We start from the raw sequence: 23933 nt of genomic DNA on the forward strand, positions 1-23933 counted from the left end.
GCAATGAAATCCACCTACATCAATCGAGAACCAGAGAAGGCAGAGATTGAAAACGAGGACATAGAGGTCCTAGATGATGTCGGCAAGGAGCCAGCCGAGAAGAGTGAAGAGGCACTGAGGAAAATCCTCGTCCAGGAGGGTGATGAAGAACGCTTCTTTCTTCTCGGCTCAGGCTTAGCCGAAGAAGAAGAAAGAGAATTTAAGCTTTTTTTAGAGCAAACATTGAGGTATTTGCTTAGACACCTTACGAAATGCCTGGCATTGACCCCGAGGTCACTTGCCACCAACTGAACGTTGACAGGTCGGCCAAACCTGTAATCCAACGAGCAAGAGGACCGACGTTGATGCACGTCGAAGCAGTAGAGAAAGAAGTAGACAAACTTCTAGAGCCTAGAACCATCCTAGAAATCAATTACCCGACATGGCTATCAAATACAGTGGAAGTCGAGAATCCACCGAAGAATGTGAGTGGAACAGTTACAAAGCTCTTGGAGTTTACGAATTAATGGAACAAGAACCTCGGCTAGGAGGTGTGATCTCGAGCAGCTTGGAAAGCATGAAGCTTGATACTTGACAGAAGTGGACAGTAAAGTCTAGGGAACTTTGAGGTCAGCGAGTTTGATCTCGGACAGAGGGGCACAGATGAACGAACAGTGTAGGTTCCATCACCTCAAAATGCCGAGGTAATAGAACCTAGGGGGCAGTTGTGGGGATGTATTTTCTGAATACTAACACGTGGCAAGGTGACGCCGACGTGTCAGCCGAGGTGCCACGTGTCCTGGTTTTGACGCCGAGGTTATCTCGGCAAGGTCGAGGTTATCTCCGAAGATATCGGAATCCGAGATAAATGGATAAAGGGCAAGAGTCCTAGAATGAAGAAAAGACTTCAGTTTGGGTAAAGATAAGACTCTTAGAGAGTTTATTCTAAACCTACTGGGAGTCCCAGATTAGCAGTAATCCTAAGTCCATTAGGGCCAGGCTCCTATTGGGACTAGGATTGTATTAAAAGAAAGGCACCCTCATAGGTCAAAGGTATGCTTTTTATGCTTAAGCTTGTGAGTTTAGCACTTGATTATCTTTGAGAGATATACTGACTTGATCGTTGGAGTGCCCTCGGGTGGAAGAGCCACCGCCGGAGCCTTTTCTTTCTGTTACAGATTAGCTGAAGCCATCTATTCTGCTAGTGTTTTTCCAGCTGATTACTAGGCGGGCAGTGTGGTCAGAAAATCACCCACACACATACACTCCTGAATTATGGGTGAGAATGACAATTTGAAATGTTGACAAGAGAAGAGAATTCAATACTAATAATGAAGACCAACACTGACGAAGATGGATATTGAATTAATCTCTGCCGACAATGGAGATCAAGACTGACAAAGATGGTCTATGTTCTGAAAATTGTGAGGGTTTTTGTTGTGTGTAGTGGTGAAGATGAAGAGTTTTTGGTGTGTGTAATTGTGTGTATTCAAATAGTTAGTAATGCATTAATATATGATTAGTAATGGGAAGTTAAGGTGTGAAATAAGATATTTTTAAACCCTAAAAATTATTTTGTGTGTGTATTAAGTAATAGTGTATACTGAAAGTATTAGTGCTGTGTAAATAAAATCACCCAAAGCCATTTGAGAAGATGGATATAAGCCAACTTGTGAAATTACTAAAATACCCTCTATTTGGAAACATTCTTAATAAAGGGTAAAATGGGAATTTTATAATTTTAACAAATGATGTGACATCATATTATAATAATTTCTAAAAAGCAAAAAACTTCTTATTTGGCCCTTCCTAAATGCATTTGTGAAAAAGTCAAAAGGTCACAAAATAAATATATATAAAAAAAAAAAATTGCTTATTTTTATTTTCCAAAAACACCCCCAAGTGTTGAGAAGAAAAAAATAATAGAAAAGTATATTCCTAATGGGTTTTGGTTTTTGATAAATGAGGTCCCTTATTTATTTATTTTTTTTAATAGAATCAATTAGTTATCAAATAAAAATTTTATCATAAGAAAAAGGTAAACTTCACTTTGGCCCCTTTATGTTTGGCATTTTTCTCACTTTAACCCTTAAAATTTGTATTTTCTCACTTTGACCATTCATAGGGATGCCAATTTGAAACCGGCCCGACGAGGACCCGATCCCCCGACCCCGAATGTGACGGTTTTTCCCCGAAAAAAACTCCCCACGGGCCGGGGATGGTATTAAAAAATAAATCCCCGATCATTTTCGGGCCGGGGACGGTGATACATTTCCCAGCCCCGGCCCGGCCCCATCCCCGTCCCCATCTCCCGTCCCAGTTTGCCCCGAACTGAAATTACAGTTACATCCCTCGCTATATATATATATGTTTCCTAATACGTAAACCTATTCTGTATGGACTGAGTTTAGTCACACACACACTCTCTCTCTCTCTCAAACCTTCCCCTCCCTCCTCCGATGTCCCTCCCTCCCATATCCCTCGCTCCCTCCCTCTCTCCGATCTCCTCCATCACTCCCTCACGTCGATCTCCCTCCTTCCGAGACCTCACTGCCTCACCCCAATGTCCATCACTGCCTCCCGCGATCTGCCTCACGCCGATCTCTCTCCCTCCCTCCCTCCAATCTGCCTCACGCCGATCTCTGTGCCTCCCTCCGATCGCCGTCGTCCTCCATTCCGCTACTTCTGTTGGGTTTCCCCGACCCAGATCTGATGAAGATGAAGTTGAAGAAAATCATGTATTAGAGTTTTTATTTTTTATTTTTATGGACTGATTTTTATTTTTTATTTTTATGGACTGATTTTTATTTTTTATTTTTATGGACTGATTTCACAGCTCAGATCTGTATGGATTGATTTTTTTTTATGCTCTCACAGATCTGTTAATGATGTTGTTGTTGTTGATGAGTGTGTGAATATATGGACTGATTTCATGGACTATTTTGAAGGACTGATTTTTATTTTTTATTTTTATGGACTGATTTCACAGCTCAGATTTGTATGGACTGATTTTTTTTTTTAATTTTAGCCAGGGAATTATCGGAGTCGGGGAAACCCGATCCCCGTTGGGGACAGGGACGGGGGTGGTGATAGGCTTCCCGTCGGGGATCGGGACCGGGGACGGGGAATTTTCTACCATCAGGGATCGGGGACGGGGAGGGTGATCCCCAGCCCCGCCCCGCCCCGCCCCGCCCCGTTGCCATTCCTAACCATTCATATTTCAAAATTAGACAGAAAATGACACATTAACACTCACATGGTATAAAATATTTTATTATATATAACTTACACATCTGACATAAACTTAAACTCCAATATAATAATATAATTTTTTTATGTTATGTGACAGTTATTATGATATTTTCTGTCTAATTTTGAACAAAAGTTAGTTTTAGAAGTAAAGTGAGAAAGTTTTGAAACATATAGGGCCAAAATAGGAAAATATAAACTTTAAGGGCCAAAATAGAAAAGTAACCAAATATAAAAGGGACAAAGTGTAATTTACCCAAAAAAATTCAAAGCCTTTTGGTAGTGTAATGGGTGTAAGGCTGTGCAAAATACCGCATAATCCGCTAAAATCACACCGATTTGCATCAATCCACACCGCTCTATCCGCTAACCGCGAATTAAATTTAAAGTTTATAAGCCGCCTTCCAAACCACTCTGATCCGCTATAATTAATATATATATATATATATAATTTAACCTTCTATGAAATATCAAAGTAACAATGAGTATAGGACTGTTGTTTATTGGACCAACTAGTTGAGAGCTTCTTTCTCTAAACTTTTCTCCTCTTAGGGTTCAAGGGTGCAGTTGCCGTCGGGGTGGGGGAGGGGCTTCCGGCGGCCTCCCCTCCCCTCCTCCTACCCCTTCTTTCTTTCTTTCTTCCCTTTTCTTGGTTTGTCCAATAACTTGGAAGCTTGGGTTTTCAATACTCTCCCTCCTTTATGAGGTGTTTGTTTCCCTTAGCCCCAACTTTGGCCGTGGCTCTGTCAGATCCGCCCTCTCTTCTTCGTCTCGCCTCCTTTCGGCGTTGTCTAGTGTTGATGCCTTTCATCGTCATATCTACTACCTTCTCCAGGCCTGCCGGACGCTGCCTCCCTTCCCCTGCTCTGCCACCTCCTTCCTCGCCGGATTCGCACTCGTCATTGCTGATGTTTGGTTTGTGGGTTATTTTGCATTTTGTTTTTTTTTATTTTCTTTGGTTTGCCTTGTTGTTAGTCGTTGTTTTTTGGTTTGTTTATGGGTTTGTTTTCTTTTGGTTTTTAGGGGTTGTAGTTTGTTCTTGTTGTTTTGTGTGTGTGCGTGAGAATCCATCGGTGGTGATGTTTAACTTACCCTCTCTGTGGTTGGGGTCTATAATTTATTCTAGACATGCTCTATTGCCGAATTTTTATGGTCGGCTTTGCTTCGCAGTACAAGCACAAGCACGAGATGTGCGTCTGAATATTTTTTTATAGGTTCTTTCCTTTATTTTTCTTGCTATATCTTTACTTTGTATGGTGTAAGTTTTGAGGTGGATGGACTCTTGTAAGTGCCCTATAGGTTTCCTTAATGGATTCTTCTTCTGATCAAAAAAAAAAAGTAACAATGAATATGAGAGATATTTAAGATGTGAAACTTGTTACAAATTAGTAGTTATATATATGAAATATATTATGTAAAAATTAATTTGTGTTATATATATATATATATATAATTATAAATTAGTGTTATATATTATGCAAATGTTTGATAATTAGTTAGAATATTCTTCAATCCGTCAATCTGCCCAAAACTCTGCTATTTGTCAATCCGTTAATCTACCATTCGGTTTATAATTTTACTTTTAACTCGCCCGAATCGCACCGCGCACACCCCTAGATGGGTGAATGGGACGCCATCACCCTTTGCATAGTGTGGCCCCTAAAGATCTCATTTCATATTTTCTCACAGTCCCAAGGCTAATGGACTGAAGACAATGTGTTTGTTTCACGGTTGATGACCACTTCAATCTCAATATTCTATTTGAACAAGTGGAGGTGGGGCCTTTAGATTCCAAATTGAAGGCTGTGAAACAGTGGAGTTTTGGAAGAGTTTAGTAGCGACTTGGATCTATTTTTTTTTTTTGTTTAGTTTTCTTAATTTTTAGTTTGGTTATGTAATAATTCTTTCGGTGTGGAGGTTTATTTCCCTCCCATGTGAGGATCTTTTCTCCTCTTTCATAGGGGCTTGGATCCTTCCTTTTATGGAGTTTGTTTATCTCTTTTTAAAATCTTGCCATGGTACCATATTAATTCAATTTTTTATCGATTTTGCAATGAAAACTTTATTCCCACTCTTTCAAAATAAAATAAAAAAATCTTTTTCTCCATTTTTGTGCGCTGGGCACTACTCAATTGATGGAATAAAGAGTAAAATGGATATAAAAACATTAGAAAGACATGAAGAGGGAAAAATCTGTTCCCTCATCACAAAAATGATCAATTCACACTACTTATTGATCGGATGTCAATATCTAAATAAAAATTAATTTTTTAAATATAACTTTCGAAAGTCGATACTGGAAAGTCAATATTGGAATAGTAAAAATCGTGTGAACTCAAGAGTTGTGCAAACGTTCTCACGAAAAGTGGACATATATTTTCAATTTTTAAAACCTTAAAGAACCTCAACGTCCAAAGGTAGAACCTCAATTCATATATATTCGTGCTTAAGGAAGTATGACTAATTTTTTCTCAAAAAATATTATGGTGCACATTTTTAAAAGGTGTGTGTGATATATACTTTATAATTAGGGTAAATTATAAATATACTTTCTGAGCTTTACTTAAATTATAAATTACCCTTTGTGATTTTAGAAATTACATTATGCCCCTTATAGTTTCTAATTTCATAATAAATAGGTTCCTTTATTAATAAATCATCAATTTAATTAACAGTTTTTAATAATGTTAAAATTTTATTTCAATTAATAATTCAGATAATTTTATTATTGTATAGGTGAACAGTTAGAAATTTCACTTTTTCAATTAATTCTGTTAAATAAAAAATTTTGACAGGGTGGTATTTGTAATTTTTCAAACCACAGGGGATAATTCATATTTTAAACAAACCTCAGAGGATGTATTTGTAATTTACCCTTATAATTAAAGAAAAAAATAATATAATTTTATATTTGTTGAGTCATAATTAAAAAAATATCATACCAAACACAGCATGAGGTATGACTAAAGAACTCATGAGTCGTAACTAAAATAATGTCATAATTAAAGAAGAAAATTAGTTATAATAAAAGAAAAAAATTATTTAATTAAAGATGCATATGATACACCTCTTTTAAGTGTGTGTATGTTAAAATTTCCATTTTTTCTATATATAAATATATATATATATATATATATACACGTTTAAAAAATTATAAAGAAGTTTATTTGTTGTTAGAGAACTCTCTTGGCACAAGCCCCTAATAGGGTGGTGTGTACTATATGCATTATGTTACGTATTTTTTTTAATATGTATAATATATTTTTGTGATAAATATTACATTATTTTTTGATAAAATTCAGATAATTTGTAATTTAAAAATATAATTATGTATTTTATTAATGTCATATATTTTTATAATAATGTTACACAAATTAAAAGCAACTTTTTCCTCTTCAAAGTCATGTGTTTGACTCTTTATACTTCTAGTAACAAGTAATTAGATGTTGAATTGGCCTCTCTTGATTAATTGGGTCCCTAATTAGAGGAACATTTAGTCAATCAGGTTAACTTGAAAACTACTTACGACAATGCTACGTAGCTCAAATTTTGTGGCTCAAAAGTGGGTCAAATGGCCAAAACGACGTCGTTTTGAGTACAGAACAACATAAAAATGGCCAAAACGACGTCGTTTTGGCCATTTGAGCCACTTTTGAGCCACAAAATTTGAGCTACGAGACATTTTCCAACTACTTATTCTAGACGGGTTAATCGGATTAGTGGATTTTCGGGTCATTTACCCTCTCACTCTTACTTGGAAGAGCAAATTAGTGCTTTGTTAACCCAACCCAGCAATTCCCAAACTTAAACCTGAATTGCAGTAAAATTTGTCCAAACTTAAACCTGACCTCAATTTTGATTTAATTTTCCTCAGCACAAGCTTGAATTTTATTTAAAAGAGCTCAAGTTGTTCAATATGAAAAGTAAAATACCGTTGAGCTTCTAAATGAACTCTTACATTAAAGATGACATATGTCGTTTATATGTGTATTTATCATAAAAATAAAAATAAAAATAAAAATAAAAATGCTAACAATTGAAATTAAATGGACCAATTTAAAACAAAATCAGATTCGAGTCAGTTAAAATTTTAAAAACCCAAATGACACGGGGTTAAAATATAATGACTCACAGTGTAATTTGTCCCATGAACTATTATTGGACATCTTATGTTTTTGAAACCTTATTCTCAAATTTGAATTATGTTATTTTTATGAGTAATTCTAGAGACCCCAAAAATTCTACCAAAAATTTTATCAAATGTCTCACATAGGTGTGGGACCCACACCCATGTGAGACATTTGGTAAAACTTTTGGTAGAATTTTTGGAGCCTCTAGCATTTTTGTATTTTTATTTTAACATGTCAATTAATTCCCAACTTTACTGCACCCTTCCTACCAATCACTTGCCATCGCCATTGTCGACACCACCTCCAATAACACGTCTTTTCCTTTGTCTGCAATTCACAATCCCCTTTTCTTCTTGATGCCCCCCTCATTTGCTCATTGCCACTCCCATACAAAGAGTCATGAGAGGAGAGAGAAAGAGAAATAGAGTTGCATACAGAAAATAGAGGTTGGGTGAGTAAGGGCAGCTTGAGTTGTGGAGGGGCTAGGGCTGTGGTAAGGGAAGGCATGGAGTAGCAATCAGAGGTGAGAGAGGGGGGAAGGGGGTACTAAAGAGAGGCATGAGAGGTTTGTTAGAGGAGCTGGTGGCGATGACGATGACCTGAAGAAGAGAAGATTGTAGCTAAAGGTGGAACGTAGAAATAAATGAATTTTAGTGTTTTGTTCTTGTTAGTAATTTGATTCAGAAGTATAATGGTATTAATAAAAAGAAAAAAGAAAAATTATTAAAAGGTCTTACTGAATGATTTTATTTTATGAGAAATCAATTAACGTATCTACTCCCACTAATATAGAATGCTAGAAGATGAATCTAATTTTTAATTTTTAATAATTTTGGCTATATATGTTACTCTTGATTGATTTAATAGTGTGTATATCATTCAAGTAATACTATACATAATCACATTTTTTATTTTATTTTAATTATCTCTACTCTTAGATACAAAACAATGGGCCCAACATTCAAGAATACATATAAGCCTCACTCATTTGTGTCTAAGAATGAAAAAAAGAAATAAATAAATAAATAATTATATGCAGCATTTTTCATGTCATTATATTTATAATGTTTTCTTTTTTTGGAGATGTATATGTATGCATATAAATGATACATTTGTGGTATGTCTATCATAAACATTTTGTTCTTTCGTCGGCAAAGGTCGAGTGTGTGACATAGTGTTTTAGAAACTTTGGTTATTATATAATTGAGTTCATTATATTTCTCTCATCTCCCTTTCCTTTTCCCTCACTTCCTCTAACAACCCAAGGCCACCATCAGCCTCTAACAACCCAAGGCCACCATGAAACTACCTCACACTGTAGCACACATGGTATAAATATGTTAGAACAATCTTCTGTGTATAACAAAAATAACTTCAAACAAATCAAAATAATAAAATAAATTACTTACAGAATTTATTTATCAAAACACTTTAAAAACAAGAATGATTAAGTCGAGTGTGTAACATTCTGTCCTTAAGACAGACTCGGCCCCGCTCAGGTGGTTACAAAATAATGGCGTCTATCTTCCAAACTACAATGATCTTACACAGATTGTATTAGCACTAAAAGCAATCTGTCTCGGCGAATTAAAACCTGTGTTCTATATTCTTAGAATTTTGTCTAAAACTAATATGTATAATATATCTATGCAATAGAGCAAAATAGAAGGCAAGTAGAGAATTTTGGATTGAACAAACTGCTGGAAGAGGGTCTTAATTTAGAGTGCTGTTATTAGCACCTGCCAAAATTCTTTGGACCCCCTATTTTATAAAAAAAAATTTATTACAATTATACCTTAAAGTAAAATTACATTAAAAGACATTATTAAATGGAACACCCACCTATCAATAAGAATTAATATTCTATAATATTGGACACCCACCCCCACCTCCAACTCCAACTATACGTATTCGATGTTTGTAAACCCTAAACCTATTACTTTTTATAACCAACTAATATAAACCCTAAATCTATTATTTTTCATAATCATCTTAAACCCTGAATGTGCCATCTTCATTACCATCATCAACGCTATTGAACTTAAAAGTTTTGCTTCAAGTATAACGTATACTTCATCACTTATTTTACTATGTAGAGTAATGGAGGACGAGAACAACAATTCTAGTGAGACCGGCGTTCCATTAATAAGTTTATCTGTCTTGTATTAACATTCTCGATCGTTTTCGGTCGTTCTTGTTTCGTTCGAGCTGTTCGGTACTGGTTTGCTGACTGTTAGAATTATGTTCGGTAATACAGTACTGAACATAATCCTTTCGTTCAATACATAGGTTCCGAACATTAATGCAGATAGTCAGTTATGTAATTTTCTTTGTTAAACTAACTTAGAATGGAAAATAGTGAATTGGAATGGATTTAAGTTATGTATTTTGAATGGATTTAATTCATGTTATTTTAAGTTATGAATTGGAATGGATTCAAGTTACACAGTGATGAACAAATTTTGTTCGGACATACAGTGCTGACAGGATCATTATTGTTCGATAAAACAGTTCTAAACAAAATATATTTTTTCGGCTACACAGTAGTGAACAAATTCAAAATCATCACTCGAATCTGCTGATCTCCTATCGAGATTCTTGAATTCAGGGCATTTAGATGAAAGCTTTAATCTGGTTCTTCTGGCTTGTCTCCAAAAACCCAGATGCAGAAACTGAGATTCTCAAAGAAATCAATGAGAAATCCGAAGCTCCGATCTACGAAGAAGTGAAAGACATGGTTTACACACACGCGTCGTTGAGCAAGACCATGAGACTCTACCCACCCATCCCCATTGACAGAAAACAAGCTTTAAAGAACGACGTGTTGCCAGATGGGACAGTAATGAAGAAGGGTATGAGAGTGAATTACCATCCTTACGCAATGGGGAGGTCGGAGGAACTGTACTGGACCAAAGCTCTAAACTCTGAAGATTGAGTGAGTCAGGGAAGGAGAGGGATGAAAAATTAGGTGGGTGTGCATTTCATTGTGAAAATATTATAAATATGGGTAGATTTGGTAATAAGTGAGGTGTCCACAAAAATATTATTAAAATTTGAGGTTTAGGGTTGGGGTCTAAAGAAATTGGGGGTCCAAAAAATTTTGATAGGTGTTAATAGCAGCACTCTTAATTTATAGGCAAGTTATTGCCTTTTCAGAAGACCTGAACAAGTCTAACAAGGAACCGAACAGGTGTGATTTCAAACTGAACAAGTCTGATTTCAAATTGAACAGGTGCAAATTGTTGAAATAGTTTTGAATCTGTCTGGGAAGAATCTGTCTGGTGTAAATAGGTTGAAAATCTGTTTGAATCTATTGGAAAATTGAACCGGAAGAGGCACTGTTTGGACAGGAAATTTGAATTCAAATTTGGCTCAAAATTTGAATTACTTGTGTTCATAAATTCAAATAATTTTCCCGCAAGAATTTAGCCCGAAAAAATAATTTTAGGACCCTACCCACAACCTGCACCCAGCCGGACGGCGGTGGCATGCTCGCGTGTGGTGGTTTGAGCCAAAGCCCACTTTGTCCATAACTCCTCCCTTCTACAAATTTGGGGTGCCCTTCAAATAAGTTTTCCGTAAGAATTTAGTCTAAAAAATTAATGTTAGGACCCGACCCATAATCCGCACCTGGCTAGACGGTGGCGACACGCGTGCATATGATGGTTTGAGCCAGAGCCCACTTTATCCATAACTCCTCCCTTATACAAACTTGGGGTACCCCTTGGGGCCCAACTCAAGTTTGTCCACTTAGAGCCTATATACATATACAAGATCTCTTAAAGTTTTAATGCGGAACAACCATTTCAAGATAACCCATATTTAACTCTTTAATTTCCCATTCCACAAACCCAAAAACGATATCAAGTTCTCATTCACTCATAAAATGGTTTTGATAAACTATTTGCATCGTGTGACTTGCCATACGGCAAAGAACACGTCATATGTTTGGACCCACCCCAAAAGACATGAGGGTCCTACTCGAATTTGGGCTCAAAGTTGGCCCAAAATAAACCTACAAAAACCATAATTCCCAACAAAACAAACTTAAATGGGTTATTGATTTAGAATAATTTATGCTTTACATAAGTAATGTTTTTAATGATAACGTGATAACGTGTTGAGACTTGACCCAATCCCAAATACTTCACAATGATCTGAATCAGGCATATGCCTTGGACAATTGTTTTCAATGGGGCCAGCTTTGAATGATTGGAGCTCTATTTAAGTCGGTGATTGAAAGTCTTTGCAATAGGTTGTGAATGAAGTAATTGCTTTTTCTACAATTGTTTAGGAAATAAACCATTTTTTTTCCCTCTACTGTGTTATGGGGTTTAAGACAAATTTTTTTTTTTTGGAAGCAAATATGTATATGTATTAAGGTTTTAAAAAGCGGCCGCAACTGTTACATAACGCCTCTACGTTACGTAAACAGTTGTGGTGGTTACCGCCACCCGTTACGCCCGCTATAACAGTGTGATGGAAATTTACATGTGTAATGACCGTTTCTGTGTTACATAATGGCCGTAGCAGTACCATAATAGCCGTAACGGTCTGTTAGACACTGTTACACCCAAGGTTTCAAAATGCGGCTTTACGTAACAGTTACGAAGGTAGGTACCACACGTTACCCCCGCTTTTGAGGTGTGATTGAGATTTACAAGTGTGTCGGTCGTAACGGTTGTCGTAGCGATCGTAATGGTGCCGTATCAGCTTGTTATGCACTGTTACGTAACGATTCTGAACTGCTTCTTTTGGGGAAGGAAAAAAATTTGAAAATGGGGGAAAAAGAGATAGAGAGAGAAAAGGGAAGATAGAGGAGTAAGGGATAGAGAGAGAGAATAGAGAAGATAAAGAACATGTTATTGATTTGTTGAAACTGTAAGACCTATGCTATTCTATTTGGCTTCTATCACTTAACTAGGCCTGTAAATGGATCAGATTCGGATCGGATTGGATCTGTCAAAATCTGAATCCGATCGGATTAAGATAAACCTGAATCCGATCCGAATCCATTTACCCCATATCTGATTATAGATATCTGAATCCGATCCGATAATCTAATCCGATCTATTTATTTATTTATTGAGCCACAATTTTATATAATTTGTTTTTTTTTTTCATTTTGTGTTTTCTTCATTCAAATTGAGAATAATCGAATCGGATTATTGGATCGGATCGGATCGGATTTTTGCATATTCAATCCGTTTAATAAACAGATTAAACGGATTTGGATTATCGAATTACCGGATCTGATTGGAATTTTTTGTATATGGATTCGGATTTTTGGGTCAGATTCGGATTAAATCCAATCCATTGACAGCCCTACACTCAACCATTTTGTTTGTATGTGTCAATCTATATATTGTTTGAAAATAATAATATAATAATAATAAGTGTGGTTTTTATCTATTTGGCTTAATTAAAATATATATATATATATATATATATATTTAGGCTCTTATTTATTCTTTTACTTTTGTCATTGTTTATCTTATATGTAATAGTTAGTGATTGATTTTTTTTGTAAAATATCTATAAAACATAACACCTATAATTATATATTAATACATATTTTCTACATGTCAATTTTTTTTGATTAGTTTATTTTATTTTTATTTATAGGTTATCCAAAAAGAAAATGAATATTTAAGTGATCCAAACCCAAAAAAAAAATATTTCTTTATAATTTATTTTTTAATTTTAATATAATTACATTAGCATGTATAATTTATTTTTTAAAACTATTCAAGTTAAAATTTGCATATACTTCCACAAGTATAATAATTAAAAATAATAATTTTATAGTGATTTAAAAATATGAAATATATTAGATCATACTTAAAAATTTACAAAAATTGATCAATATTTATTTTAAAACCCAATAAACACGATTATGGAAAATATATATATATATATATATATATGTATGGGTAAGTTTTTCCAAATTGTGCGAAAAATTAAAAAAAAAATTCACGATTCCGATTACTGCAACCATTACGCTACGGCCTTTACACCCCGCAACAGCAACCGTGCCACCGCCACCATTACAGCGACCACAACCGCTTCCGCTTTTTAGAACCTTAATATGTATGTATATAACTATACATATATATGGGTGTCTGTGGGTCTTCATGGTTGGCTCGGATGGAGCAACTAAGCTTGCTTCCATGAAAAAAAAAGTTTGTAGGATAGAAGGCAATGGAATGAGAAAGAGATAAAGAAGGAAAGAAGAAAAGAAGAGGGGGAAAGAGAGATAAAAGTGGAAGAAAATGGAACAGATGAATAATTTCCCAATTTATAATGGTATTGACAAGAAGATTAGAAAAGAAAATAAGGGTAATATAGATTTTTGGGTAAATTATACTAACATCCCATTTAATACAAATTCCTCTCACGTTTAAAAAATTATATTTACTTCCATGTTAGATTAAAATTATATATATGTCCCTTAGCCTTTGTACATATAACATAACAAAACAATATTGATATTTTATTTATGTCATTTCAAGAGAAATAACAATCATCTTCTTTGGTTTAACTCACACAAAAAATTAATTTTTTTTATTTTTCATATATATTTTTTTATTTTTAATTAATTTTTTAAATATTTTAAGGAGTTTTTTTTAATTTTTTTATTTTTTAGATACACCTAATGTAGATATACTTAAAAAGTATAATATTTTCTGATTTTTTTTAAATTCACCAAATACAAAAAAATACAACAATACAAAAATTCAATAATACTATAATAAATATGAATGATGATATTTGGTAATACTGTAATAAATGTGGGTGAATAAACGGAAAAAAAAATGGCGGTAGAAATAAAAATAAAAATTCTATTCATATATAAAATTTATACAAAAAATATCATAAAAATATTGTGATAATGATATTGTTGTAAATTTAAATCATGTTTATAGGTGTTTTGCTTTAAAAGGTCACTATTAAGTTACATCATTGTGTTTGAAAATTTTATATAAAATTTATGTTTATATATATCATCACTTAATAAGAATATGTTCAGGTCGAATTTAATAATGAAAAGTTATAAAATGTAGTCATGATGATAGGAAGAAGAAATGATAAAAAAAAAATGGCAAAATTGTCATTTAGAAAATTTTAAGGCATGGCATCAGCAATTCATGGGATAATTTATAATGATATTACAAACCTCATGGAGGAAAATGTAATTTGTCAAACATGGGGAGATCTACATTAAACAAAAACCTCAAGGGGTGTCAGTGTAATTTATCCTAATTTTTTGAGTAACTATTAACAGAGTTAGACTTTACGCTTTACTTCATATCATAAGGGGGTTATGTATATGTTTCTAAATCATAAGGAGGTAATGTATTTTTTTAGCTAAACTACAATGGAATAAAATGTAATTAACCCAAAAAAAATATAACTAGATAAAGAGTGATTCTACTTACACTACTACTCTATCTCTTTACGCCCTTTATATGAGAATTTTGTTTTTCCAGTTTTATCCATGCGTGAAATTACCTTTAAGGACAAAATATTAAAATTAAATATATTTTATTATTTCCTTACACCCTTTAGTCTTCAATCTCTACTCCTCTTCTTCATTTCTCAATTTTTCTTCTCTCTTCCATATCTCTTTTCAAAAAGTGAGAATCATAGTGTTTTAATCATGAAAGAAAGTAATGGATGAAGAAATGATGATGAATAGTGTAACAACCCCGGCCTATGATTTACTATTAAACAATGATTAATGATGCCTAATAAGTAATTAAAAAGAAATTCTACATTAAGCATGTATGTTACGTTAATTGAGTTCCTATCTGTTTATCGTGAAAATATTTGTTCGTGTTTCCGTTTAGTTCTATGAATTGACGGTCTTATCGGCATCTGAACACGAAATCGACTTGATTTATGAGTTATTTGGAATTTTTAAAATTTTATGGTAAGTTTAATCACAATTCGATTCGGAACAATTAACTTACAATGATTAATGTTCAATTAAGCCTAATTAGTGAATTCCTTAATTAAACCTATATAAGGCATATATGACCACTGGGATACATTTTACATCCTCATTTTCGTCACCCTTGAGCATCAACATAGGAAAGAGGGAGAGTAGGAAGAAATTGCATTCAAGCTTGGCTTTGGAAGAAATTGAAGGGAGATCAAAGGAATTAAACTCCTACTTGAAGAATTTAAGCATCTAGGTAAAAATTCAATCTTAGATTCTTGATGGTGAGCTTGATAGCTTTGAAATTCAAGAGGTCTAAGTGTTTAATAGTGGATCAACTTGAGAATTGAGCTAGAAATGGAGGAGCTTGAATCATACCATGCATGTATGTGCATTTCATGGAGTTTTAATGTCTTTTTAAGAAAATTCCCTGATACATGTAATAATTCTAGCTTGGTTTTAAGAATTCATCACATTTCCTATCTATTGAACTTAATTGATCATGTTTTTGAAGGTTAGAATTCATATCAATGCATACATATTATTTTTATTAAACTTTAAGCTTGAATTTACACAATTGACTTACTCTTGGGCCTTGATTTTGCGAAATGGTTTTGAATTCATGATGTTTTCCAAGTTTACACAAGTTTCCTTGAGTTTTTAGCCCAATGGAGCATGATTTGCAGCATTGAATTTGAGTTTTGAGCTTGGAAGAGTAATTTGGAAATTTTAGAATTCTACTATCCGCTCGAGCGACAGAACCTGCGCTCGAGCGACCACTCTGTGTTTTTGGCACTCCCACTCGAGTAACCAAAAGTTGGCTCAAGCGTAAAATGCATGCTTCTAGAAGTTGACACATTTTGCAAACCGCTCGAGCAACTAGAGTTGCGCTCAAGCGAGAACCTCAATCACGCGCTCGAACGGCCGTCGAGTGACCATCGAGCAGAAAATTCACATAACCAGTACTTTTACAGAATTTACAACCGCTCAAGCGAAAGAAGTTGCGCTCAAGCGGCCACTCACATCTTTGACCCTTTTACTCGAGCAAAGGAAGTTACGCTCGAGCAAGGCCCTGTTTTCAGCATAATTGCCTAAGTGTTCTCAAGTGCACTTTTTGCATCCTCACTGCATCCTAGGCATTCCTAGGCCATGATTAAGATACAATAATGAGGTTAAGCACTAGAAGAACACACTAAGAACGAAATGCAATACGTTAAGTGCTATTCAAGTCTATTATGTTTATGTAGATCACGTGTCGTAAGCCATTTGATTAGTTTGCTTTGTCTGTCTGCATCCGGAGCCATCTGTGAGTAATAATTCTATAAGTATTTTTTAAGTATTTTTTGACTAAATGATACGATCTGTTTTCTGAAATGCTATTTTGTGAATCACGAATCAATGTCTATTTTCCTGAAATGTATTTGTGGCATTCTTAGCTCACGTGGCCTTCGCCCGGATGTAACAATACCGTGGCCAATATGCATGTAGCCCACGCCCAGGGTTAACAATATTGTGGCTTATATTCATGTGACCCTTGCCCGGGGGTAATAATACCGAGGCCTATGCTCATGCGGCCCTCGCTTGGGGGTAATAATACCACGGCTACTTGTGCGCAAGATATAGACCTATGTGGTCATCGGTATCGATTATGAAAATTTGATATGATATGACAGCTAAATGGATGTACCGCATATAACTACTATGATCTCTGGTTAAGTATGCGAATCTGAATTTGTTTCTGATTTGAAATCTGGTATAAGACATCATTCATTAAATTCTTTACTCCATTATTATTCACTGAGCTTCGTTCACTCTATTTATATTATGTATGTAGGTGACCAGGCTCAAAGTTGATGACCTAGAGTTTTGGTTTGTCAGCCACCCTTTTGTGTCTCCCAAAAGAGTTCCAGATTAGGTCAAGCCTAGTGGTCATGTTTTGTGAACGTTTAAGACTCTGTTTTCTTTTGATACATGAACAAGCTTTTGTTTATCTGTATAATGGGCTAATCCTCATTTTTTTGCTTTATCTGTAATGATTGGGACGTAAGACTGGTATACGCCACGGTTCCGTATACAAAGTTTTGACATTTTCTGTTTCATGTATGTTTGCATAGCTCAATGGACGTTGTATTTTGTTTAATTGCTTCCGCAGCCCCTCTATTTATATAATATTTAGGTCTGAGGCCTTTGGTAATCCCAAGATTACTAGCCAGTTACGATGCTAAACCTATAGGGGCGGGTTTGGGTCGTGACAAATAACTATCAAAAAAGTGAAATCATGAGTTTTTTTTTATTTGTTTGGTAGGTTTTTGTTTCATTTTTCTAGACTGTTTTTCAACTTTTGTTCGGTGTTTTGAAATTGAACAAAATAAAATAATTCGGCATTACATTGCCGAACAAAAAATATATATTTGGTAACCAACTGCCGAATAAAAGATACATTTCCACTAACCCAAGACCGAATGTTTTAATTTATCCAACTACTCATTATCGTATGTTTCTAGTTTCATTTTTTTAGATTTTATATTTTTTTTCTTGGAAGGATTATGCTTCTACTCATTGCAACAATGCAAGTACTGCATTATTAATAAACTCCAGTCATGAATTCATTACAAACAAGTTAAGTTTTTTTATGAATACGATTTTTTCTTATTTTTAATTTGTATTGAGTTTTATTAATAATTTGATGTATAAATGTATTTATTATTTTAGTTTTAGTAGTAGTCAAGCATTAATTAAATGGGCTTTTGACGTTAAGAGGAAGACTGAATTTGTCATTGTCATAAAGACATCAGATGGCAAATAATTGGATTTGTTTTCATCATCCGTGTGCTAATGAATAGGAGAAAGCATATACTAGCCATATTCATCAATTTCGTACTCTTGTCAGCTCTGATGTTCTAACTACCGAAACTATCGATATAGACAAATTGTAATAACATGTTTGATTGATGGATGCAAATAATTATAGATTTTATGAATGTTTTTATGGATGTTTGTACACTTGATGTTTTTATGAATATTTTTATGGATACATTTTTATGTATGATTTTATGAATGCGTGTTTGATTTATGAATGTTCTTTCAACATACAACGATAGGTGGCTAGACAAATCTATTATAGTTTGGCAACATGACACTAGAATAATCTAATTTGTATAGTAATGTATCACCAAACAAACACTTCACAAGTGGCCCCAAATTAATTTTTTATTATCATCTAATTGAACGGCAACATATTGTTGGGAAAATTTAATTTGTCTGGTAACATGGTACTAAATTAATTCAAATTTATTAACATTGTATTACCAAACATGCCCAATACAAATTTAAAAATCATTGTTTGGAAGAAAGTAGCTTGTAAATGTATAGCAACAAAATGCTAGAGAAATATATTTTTTTTTTGGTAACATAACACTGAAGGAATGTAAATTGTTTATCACTGTGTGACCGAACAGACACTTTGCTATCGGCTCCACTCATTGTTTTCCCTGTGTCTTTCTCTGTTCTCTTATTCTCTTCAAAAACTATTAGGGTGTATTTGTTTTGAAGGATTAGGATGTGGGATTGGACTATTAGTCTCATCGGACTAATAGTCCATTGTTTGTTTCAAAAGTTTTGCTCTGGACTAATAGTCCTCCCGAAGTATTGGTCCCATATTTGTGGGACTATCCTATCCCATGGGAAGGGTGGGATAGAAACCATGGGATAACTCATCCCATGGGATTAAACAATGAAATTACATTTTTGCCCTCTAGTATTTAATTATGTATTATATTTAGTAAAATTCAAAAAAATTTAAATGTCTCAATTTAAAAATAAAATTATTTTATTTTATTTTTATTTTTGTTTTATTTATTTAATTTTTTAAAATATTTTTTTATAGATATTTTATTGATGTTTTATTTTAAAATTTTGTTTATATTTTATTTAATTTCATTATTTAAATTTTAATAGATGTTTTATTTTATTTCATTATTTATTTATTATTATTATTTAAAATAAATTTATTTAAAATTTTAATTAAAAAATAACATATATTTATATTTATATTTAATTTTTTTAAATAAATTTATTTAATTGTGCAAAAAATAAAATAAAATAAATTTTTATTTAATCTAACTAAAAATAATTAAAATATTAAAGCTATGTTTAATATTGCTATTACTTAGTAAATAATTGAAAAGGATAAAATAGTCATTTGAGCATTTATCCTTTTCCATAATATCCCAAACAAACATTGGATTTGTTAAAAATAGTTCAATTCAGACATCTAATCCCATGACTAAACAAACATAAGATACAAATCCAGTCTAACCAAATAGTTTGGAAACAATGTATCCCGGACTAATAGTCTGATGGATTACAATCCCCCTTATCCAGTTCGTCCAAACAAACACACCCTTAGTGTAAAGAGATGACAGGATTTTGAAAAATCTACTTTAAGGTTAGTTTTGATAATATAATAGGTATAATAAGAATTATATATTTTTTTTAGTAGTGTAATAAGATTGACAGTGTAAAGAGATAAGATAATGGTATAAGTAGAATTACTTAAGGGTATTTTGAGAAGTTAGTAAAAAATTGATTTTTTAATTTTTTTTTATCTTTTTATGAATAAGTTATATAAAAAATAATATGACTCAAAATAATTAAAAATCTATAAGCTTACGTTTTACAACTTTCAGAAGACTCCTTATAAATAAATTCAAAAATACAACAATTGGACCCGCCTCCATTCACACACCCATCCAACCCGACCCACGGAAAAACACAAAATTGGCGTCAAAGCCAAGCGAAAGAAACCTTCTCAATACGCAGTGTGTATTAATAGAATCGGTCCACTCGAATTAGGGCTCTTCCGTCTCGGGTCCCATCGCCAACCCATTTCCGCGTATTCCTTTTTCCTTGCACTTTCCTCTGTTTCCACCACCACCCCCTATAAATTCTCTCCTCCCAAACACTCAAACCACAACACCCATCTCTTCTTTCTTTCAGATTCCTTTTCTCTCACAAGCATATGTCTCACAGACCCATCGTTCCTCACTCTTCTTCAATAGCCTTCGATCTCCATTCTCATCTTTTGGTTTCCAGTGATATGAACCCAAACTGGTCTTAACAACACAAACAAAAAATCTCTCGATTTTTGCTCACATAACCCATTATTTTTTCATTCTAATCCTAACAAATCGATCAATTTTTTTTTTGCCGATTCATCAAATTTAGAAATGGGTTTGAAAGGATTCGTTGAGGGAGGCATTGCTTCAATTGTTGCGGGTTGTTCGACCCACCCACTTGATCTGATCAAGGTCCGAATGCAGTTACAAGGCGAGAATCATGTTCCCAACCCGACCCATCAAACCATTCACTCTCTTCGCCCCGCTTTTGCTTTCAACGGTGCCCCCAGCGCCGCCGTTCATATTCCGCCACCGCCGCCGAAGGCGGGTCCCATCGCCGTCGGAATCAAGATTTTCCAGACAGAAGGCGCCGCCGCCTTGTTCTCCGGCGTCTCCGCCACCGTGCTCCGCCAGACTCTCTACTCGACCACCCGGATGGGTCTCTACGAGGTTTTCAAGCAAAAATGGTCCGACCCGAATTCGGGTACTTTACCGCTCGAGCGCAAGATAGCCGCTGGCTTGATAGCTGGCGGGATCGGCGCGGCTGTTGGGAACCCAGCTGACGTGGCAATGGTTAGGATGCAAGCCGACGGTCGGCTCCCGGCTTCGCAGCGGCGCAACTACAAGAGCGTGGTCGACGCAATAACTCAGATGTCGAAGCAGGAGGGTGTTACTAGCCTGTGGCGCGGATCATCTCTTACGGTGAACCGCGCGATGATCGTGACTGCATCGCAGCTTGCATCGTACGATCAGGTCAAGGAGACGATCTTAGAGAAGGGTTGGATGAGGGATGGACTCGGGACCCACGTGACGGCGAGTTTCACAGCAGGGTTGGTGGCTTCAGTGGCCTCGAACCCCATTGATGTGATAAAGACCAGGGTGATGAATATGAAAGTGGAGCCCGGAATGGCTCCACCTTATAGTGGGGCCTTCGACTGTGCCCTTAAGACGGTGAGGGCAGAGGGTCCCATGGCCCTTTATAAAGGTTTTGTGCCTACAATTTCGAGACAAGGACCTTTCACTGTGGTGCTGTTCGTGACCCTTGAACAGATTCGCAAGCTTTTTAAGGACTTCTAAAGTATGGTTGATGATAATGACGATAAAGAAAGTAGTTTCTTGAGATTAATGAATAATTATTGTTATGTTTTGGTACGAAAGATTTTGTCTTCAGGAAATTTTATTGTTATGAAGTGGATTATTGAATGAAATAAAAAATTATCTCCTTATTTGAGCTATCAAATGGATTTGTTCCAAATTTAAGGTAGGTTTCACTTTAAGATGGTTTTTAAATTAAAATATGTTTAAAATTTATTTTCTAATTCGGAAGAGGAAATTATTATTATTATTATTTTTTTTTTTTCTTCGTTACGATAAGTTTAGGTGGGTGAAGGTTTATATTAGAATTATAGATTGTAAGGTTTCGTTTAACAATATTATTTTTTAATTTATAAGTTAAAAAGTCACTAAAAAAAATTAAAATGTCAATAATTTATATCAAAAAATTAAAAAAATTATTCTCTCTATTTTTTGTACATTTTTTCGTAAAAAAATTAAAAAAAAATCATTCCAAACATATTAATTTTTTTTACATTATATTTTAACCAAAAAATTACTAAAAAATTTTTTTCCAAACGAGTCCTAAGTAGAACTATTGGCAACGGTTTACATTAGGTTTGTAAATTACCTATTAAGAGCTCATTTGGGATGCCCCATTGAGGCTCAAAAAGTCACAAGACAAAATAAATTATTTTAGCTAAATATAATAAAATATTACATTCAATCTATAATCATTTTATTTTTTCTCTCACAAAAATTAAAAAAATCAAAAAGTTTATATTCCAAACAAGACTTTTTAACTCCAGACTAAAATACTCAAAAAATCAACCCATATTCTACACGAGCTCTAAGAGCATCTCCAACGGTTGAACAAAATTTTCACTAAATTTGAATAAAAAAAAGGCATTTGGCTCAATATGATATCAATTACTCCAATGGTATACTATACCTTTCATCAAAACGTACTGGACGTCTGGGGGACGACCAGCTGGTCGATCGGAAAGAGCAAAATCTATACAATTCTGTAATTGAATTTTCGAGCTTGAGGATCACCCAGGGGGTCGACCCCGTGGTCGACCTCCCAGTGTAAAATTTGTACAAAATTTTGCGCACAATTGGTCATCAAGTGGGTCATCCGATAGTGAAAATATAACAGTAATGAATAGTATTTTGGTGAAAGATTCAACGCATTTTCAGTTTGGTGAAATTTTTGCTTAATTTTCAATTTGATAAAACCATTAGAGAGAAAAAAAATGACTACTTCGTTAAATTTTAAATCTGATGCACAATTTAATGCACGTTAAAGATGGCCTAAGTAGAACTACTGACCATGAAAATCAAACCTAACCTTTGAAAGTAAAGAATCCAATATTTACCAACTCAAACAACTTCCATTGACGTAGGAGGAAATTGTATTGTGCACAATAATTTGATCCAAACTCAACCATCACTGTACACTTTTCTATGTGGGACATAGACCCCCCACGTGTAAAATGCTTTGGGTGTAAATTTTATCTCAAGAATATATGACTTATTTTTTCCTACGGTTTGGAGTTGTAAAGAATTTATATAATTCATCCCACTTCAATGGAACATTAGGTTTTTTTGTTATTATTGTTGGACATTAAGACTGATATAACGCTTGCTTTTATTAGTTGCCCCAAACAGTTGGTTCACAAAAATTATAATACCCAATTTATATTATTTTATATTTAGTTAATTAACTTATATATATCAAAACATTAACCACCTGAGCAGTTAATGTCTTATATTTTTGAAATTTTGTATTGAGTCATGAAAGAATAGTAAAAGACATCATAGTATTTGATGACTGATAATAATATTTGGTGATTGGTAAAGAACAATTATATATTTACAGATAATATTATGGTTATATATATGCAAGTTATGAGTTTGATTTTCACAAAAAAAAATTAATTAAACATCACATAAGATATAATCAAAAAATTCTTGAATCATAATTAAAATAATTTCATAATCCACGTCAAGTCATAACTAATACCATAATAAATCATAATTAAAAATCAAAAAAATTATAATTAAAAATATATATAATACACAATTTTAAGATAAAATTTTCCTATATTACGCCCATTATATATTTCTCAGTTGGAATTGGATTTCAATTGGACAGTCTAACTGAAATAATTTTTTATATAAATAAAATAATCGACAAATTTCATATATTAAACCATTCGAATTATTATTTGAATTCCATGATAGACTTACAAAAACCAATAATACGGACCAGAGACCAGGCCTTCTCAGTTTGATAGAAAGTCAGAGGCAAGTGGCAAAGTTGGTGAATACCTTTTATGACGTGAAGCCAAAACTGCCAACGAGCCCCTGTGGTCTGCACACGTTATTAATTAATTGAAAAATGTGTATGGGATACTTACAGTTCGTTTGGGAAGTCATGGTTTGAGTTTTTTTTTTTGA

General features: G+C 34.0%; 1 protein-coding gene across 1 annotated transcript; it reads left to right on the forward strand.

The window, feature by feature from the left end:
- Positions 1-20035: 20035 nt before the first annotated feature.
- On the forward strand, positions 20036-21657 carry LOC114296964 (mitochondrial uncoupling protein 5). The gene has a single exon (XM_028241285.2). The coding sequence runs from the start codon at positions 20529-20531 to the stop codon at positions 21492-21494; it is 966 nt and encodes a 321-aa protein (XP_028097086.2). The 5' UTR covers positions 20036-20528; the 3' UTR covers positions 21495-21657.
- Positions 21658-23933: the final 2276 nt, after the last annotated feature.

The sequence above is a fragment of the Camellia sinensis genome, chromosome 6, assembly GCF_055761805.1.
Source record: "Camellia sinensis isolate YWXY chromosome 6, ASM5576180v1, whole genome shotgun sequence".
In the NCBI taxonomy this organism is placed as follows: Eukaryota; Viridiplantae; Streptophyta; class Magnoliopsida; order Ericales; family Theaceae; genus Camellia; species Camellia sinensis.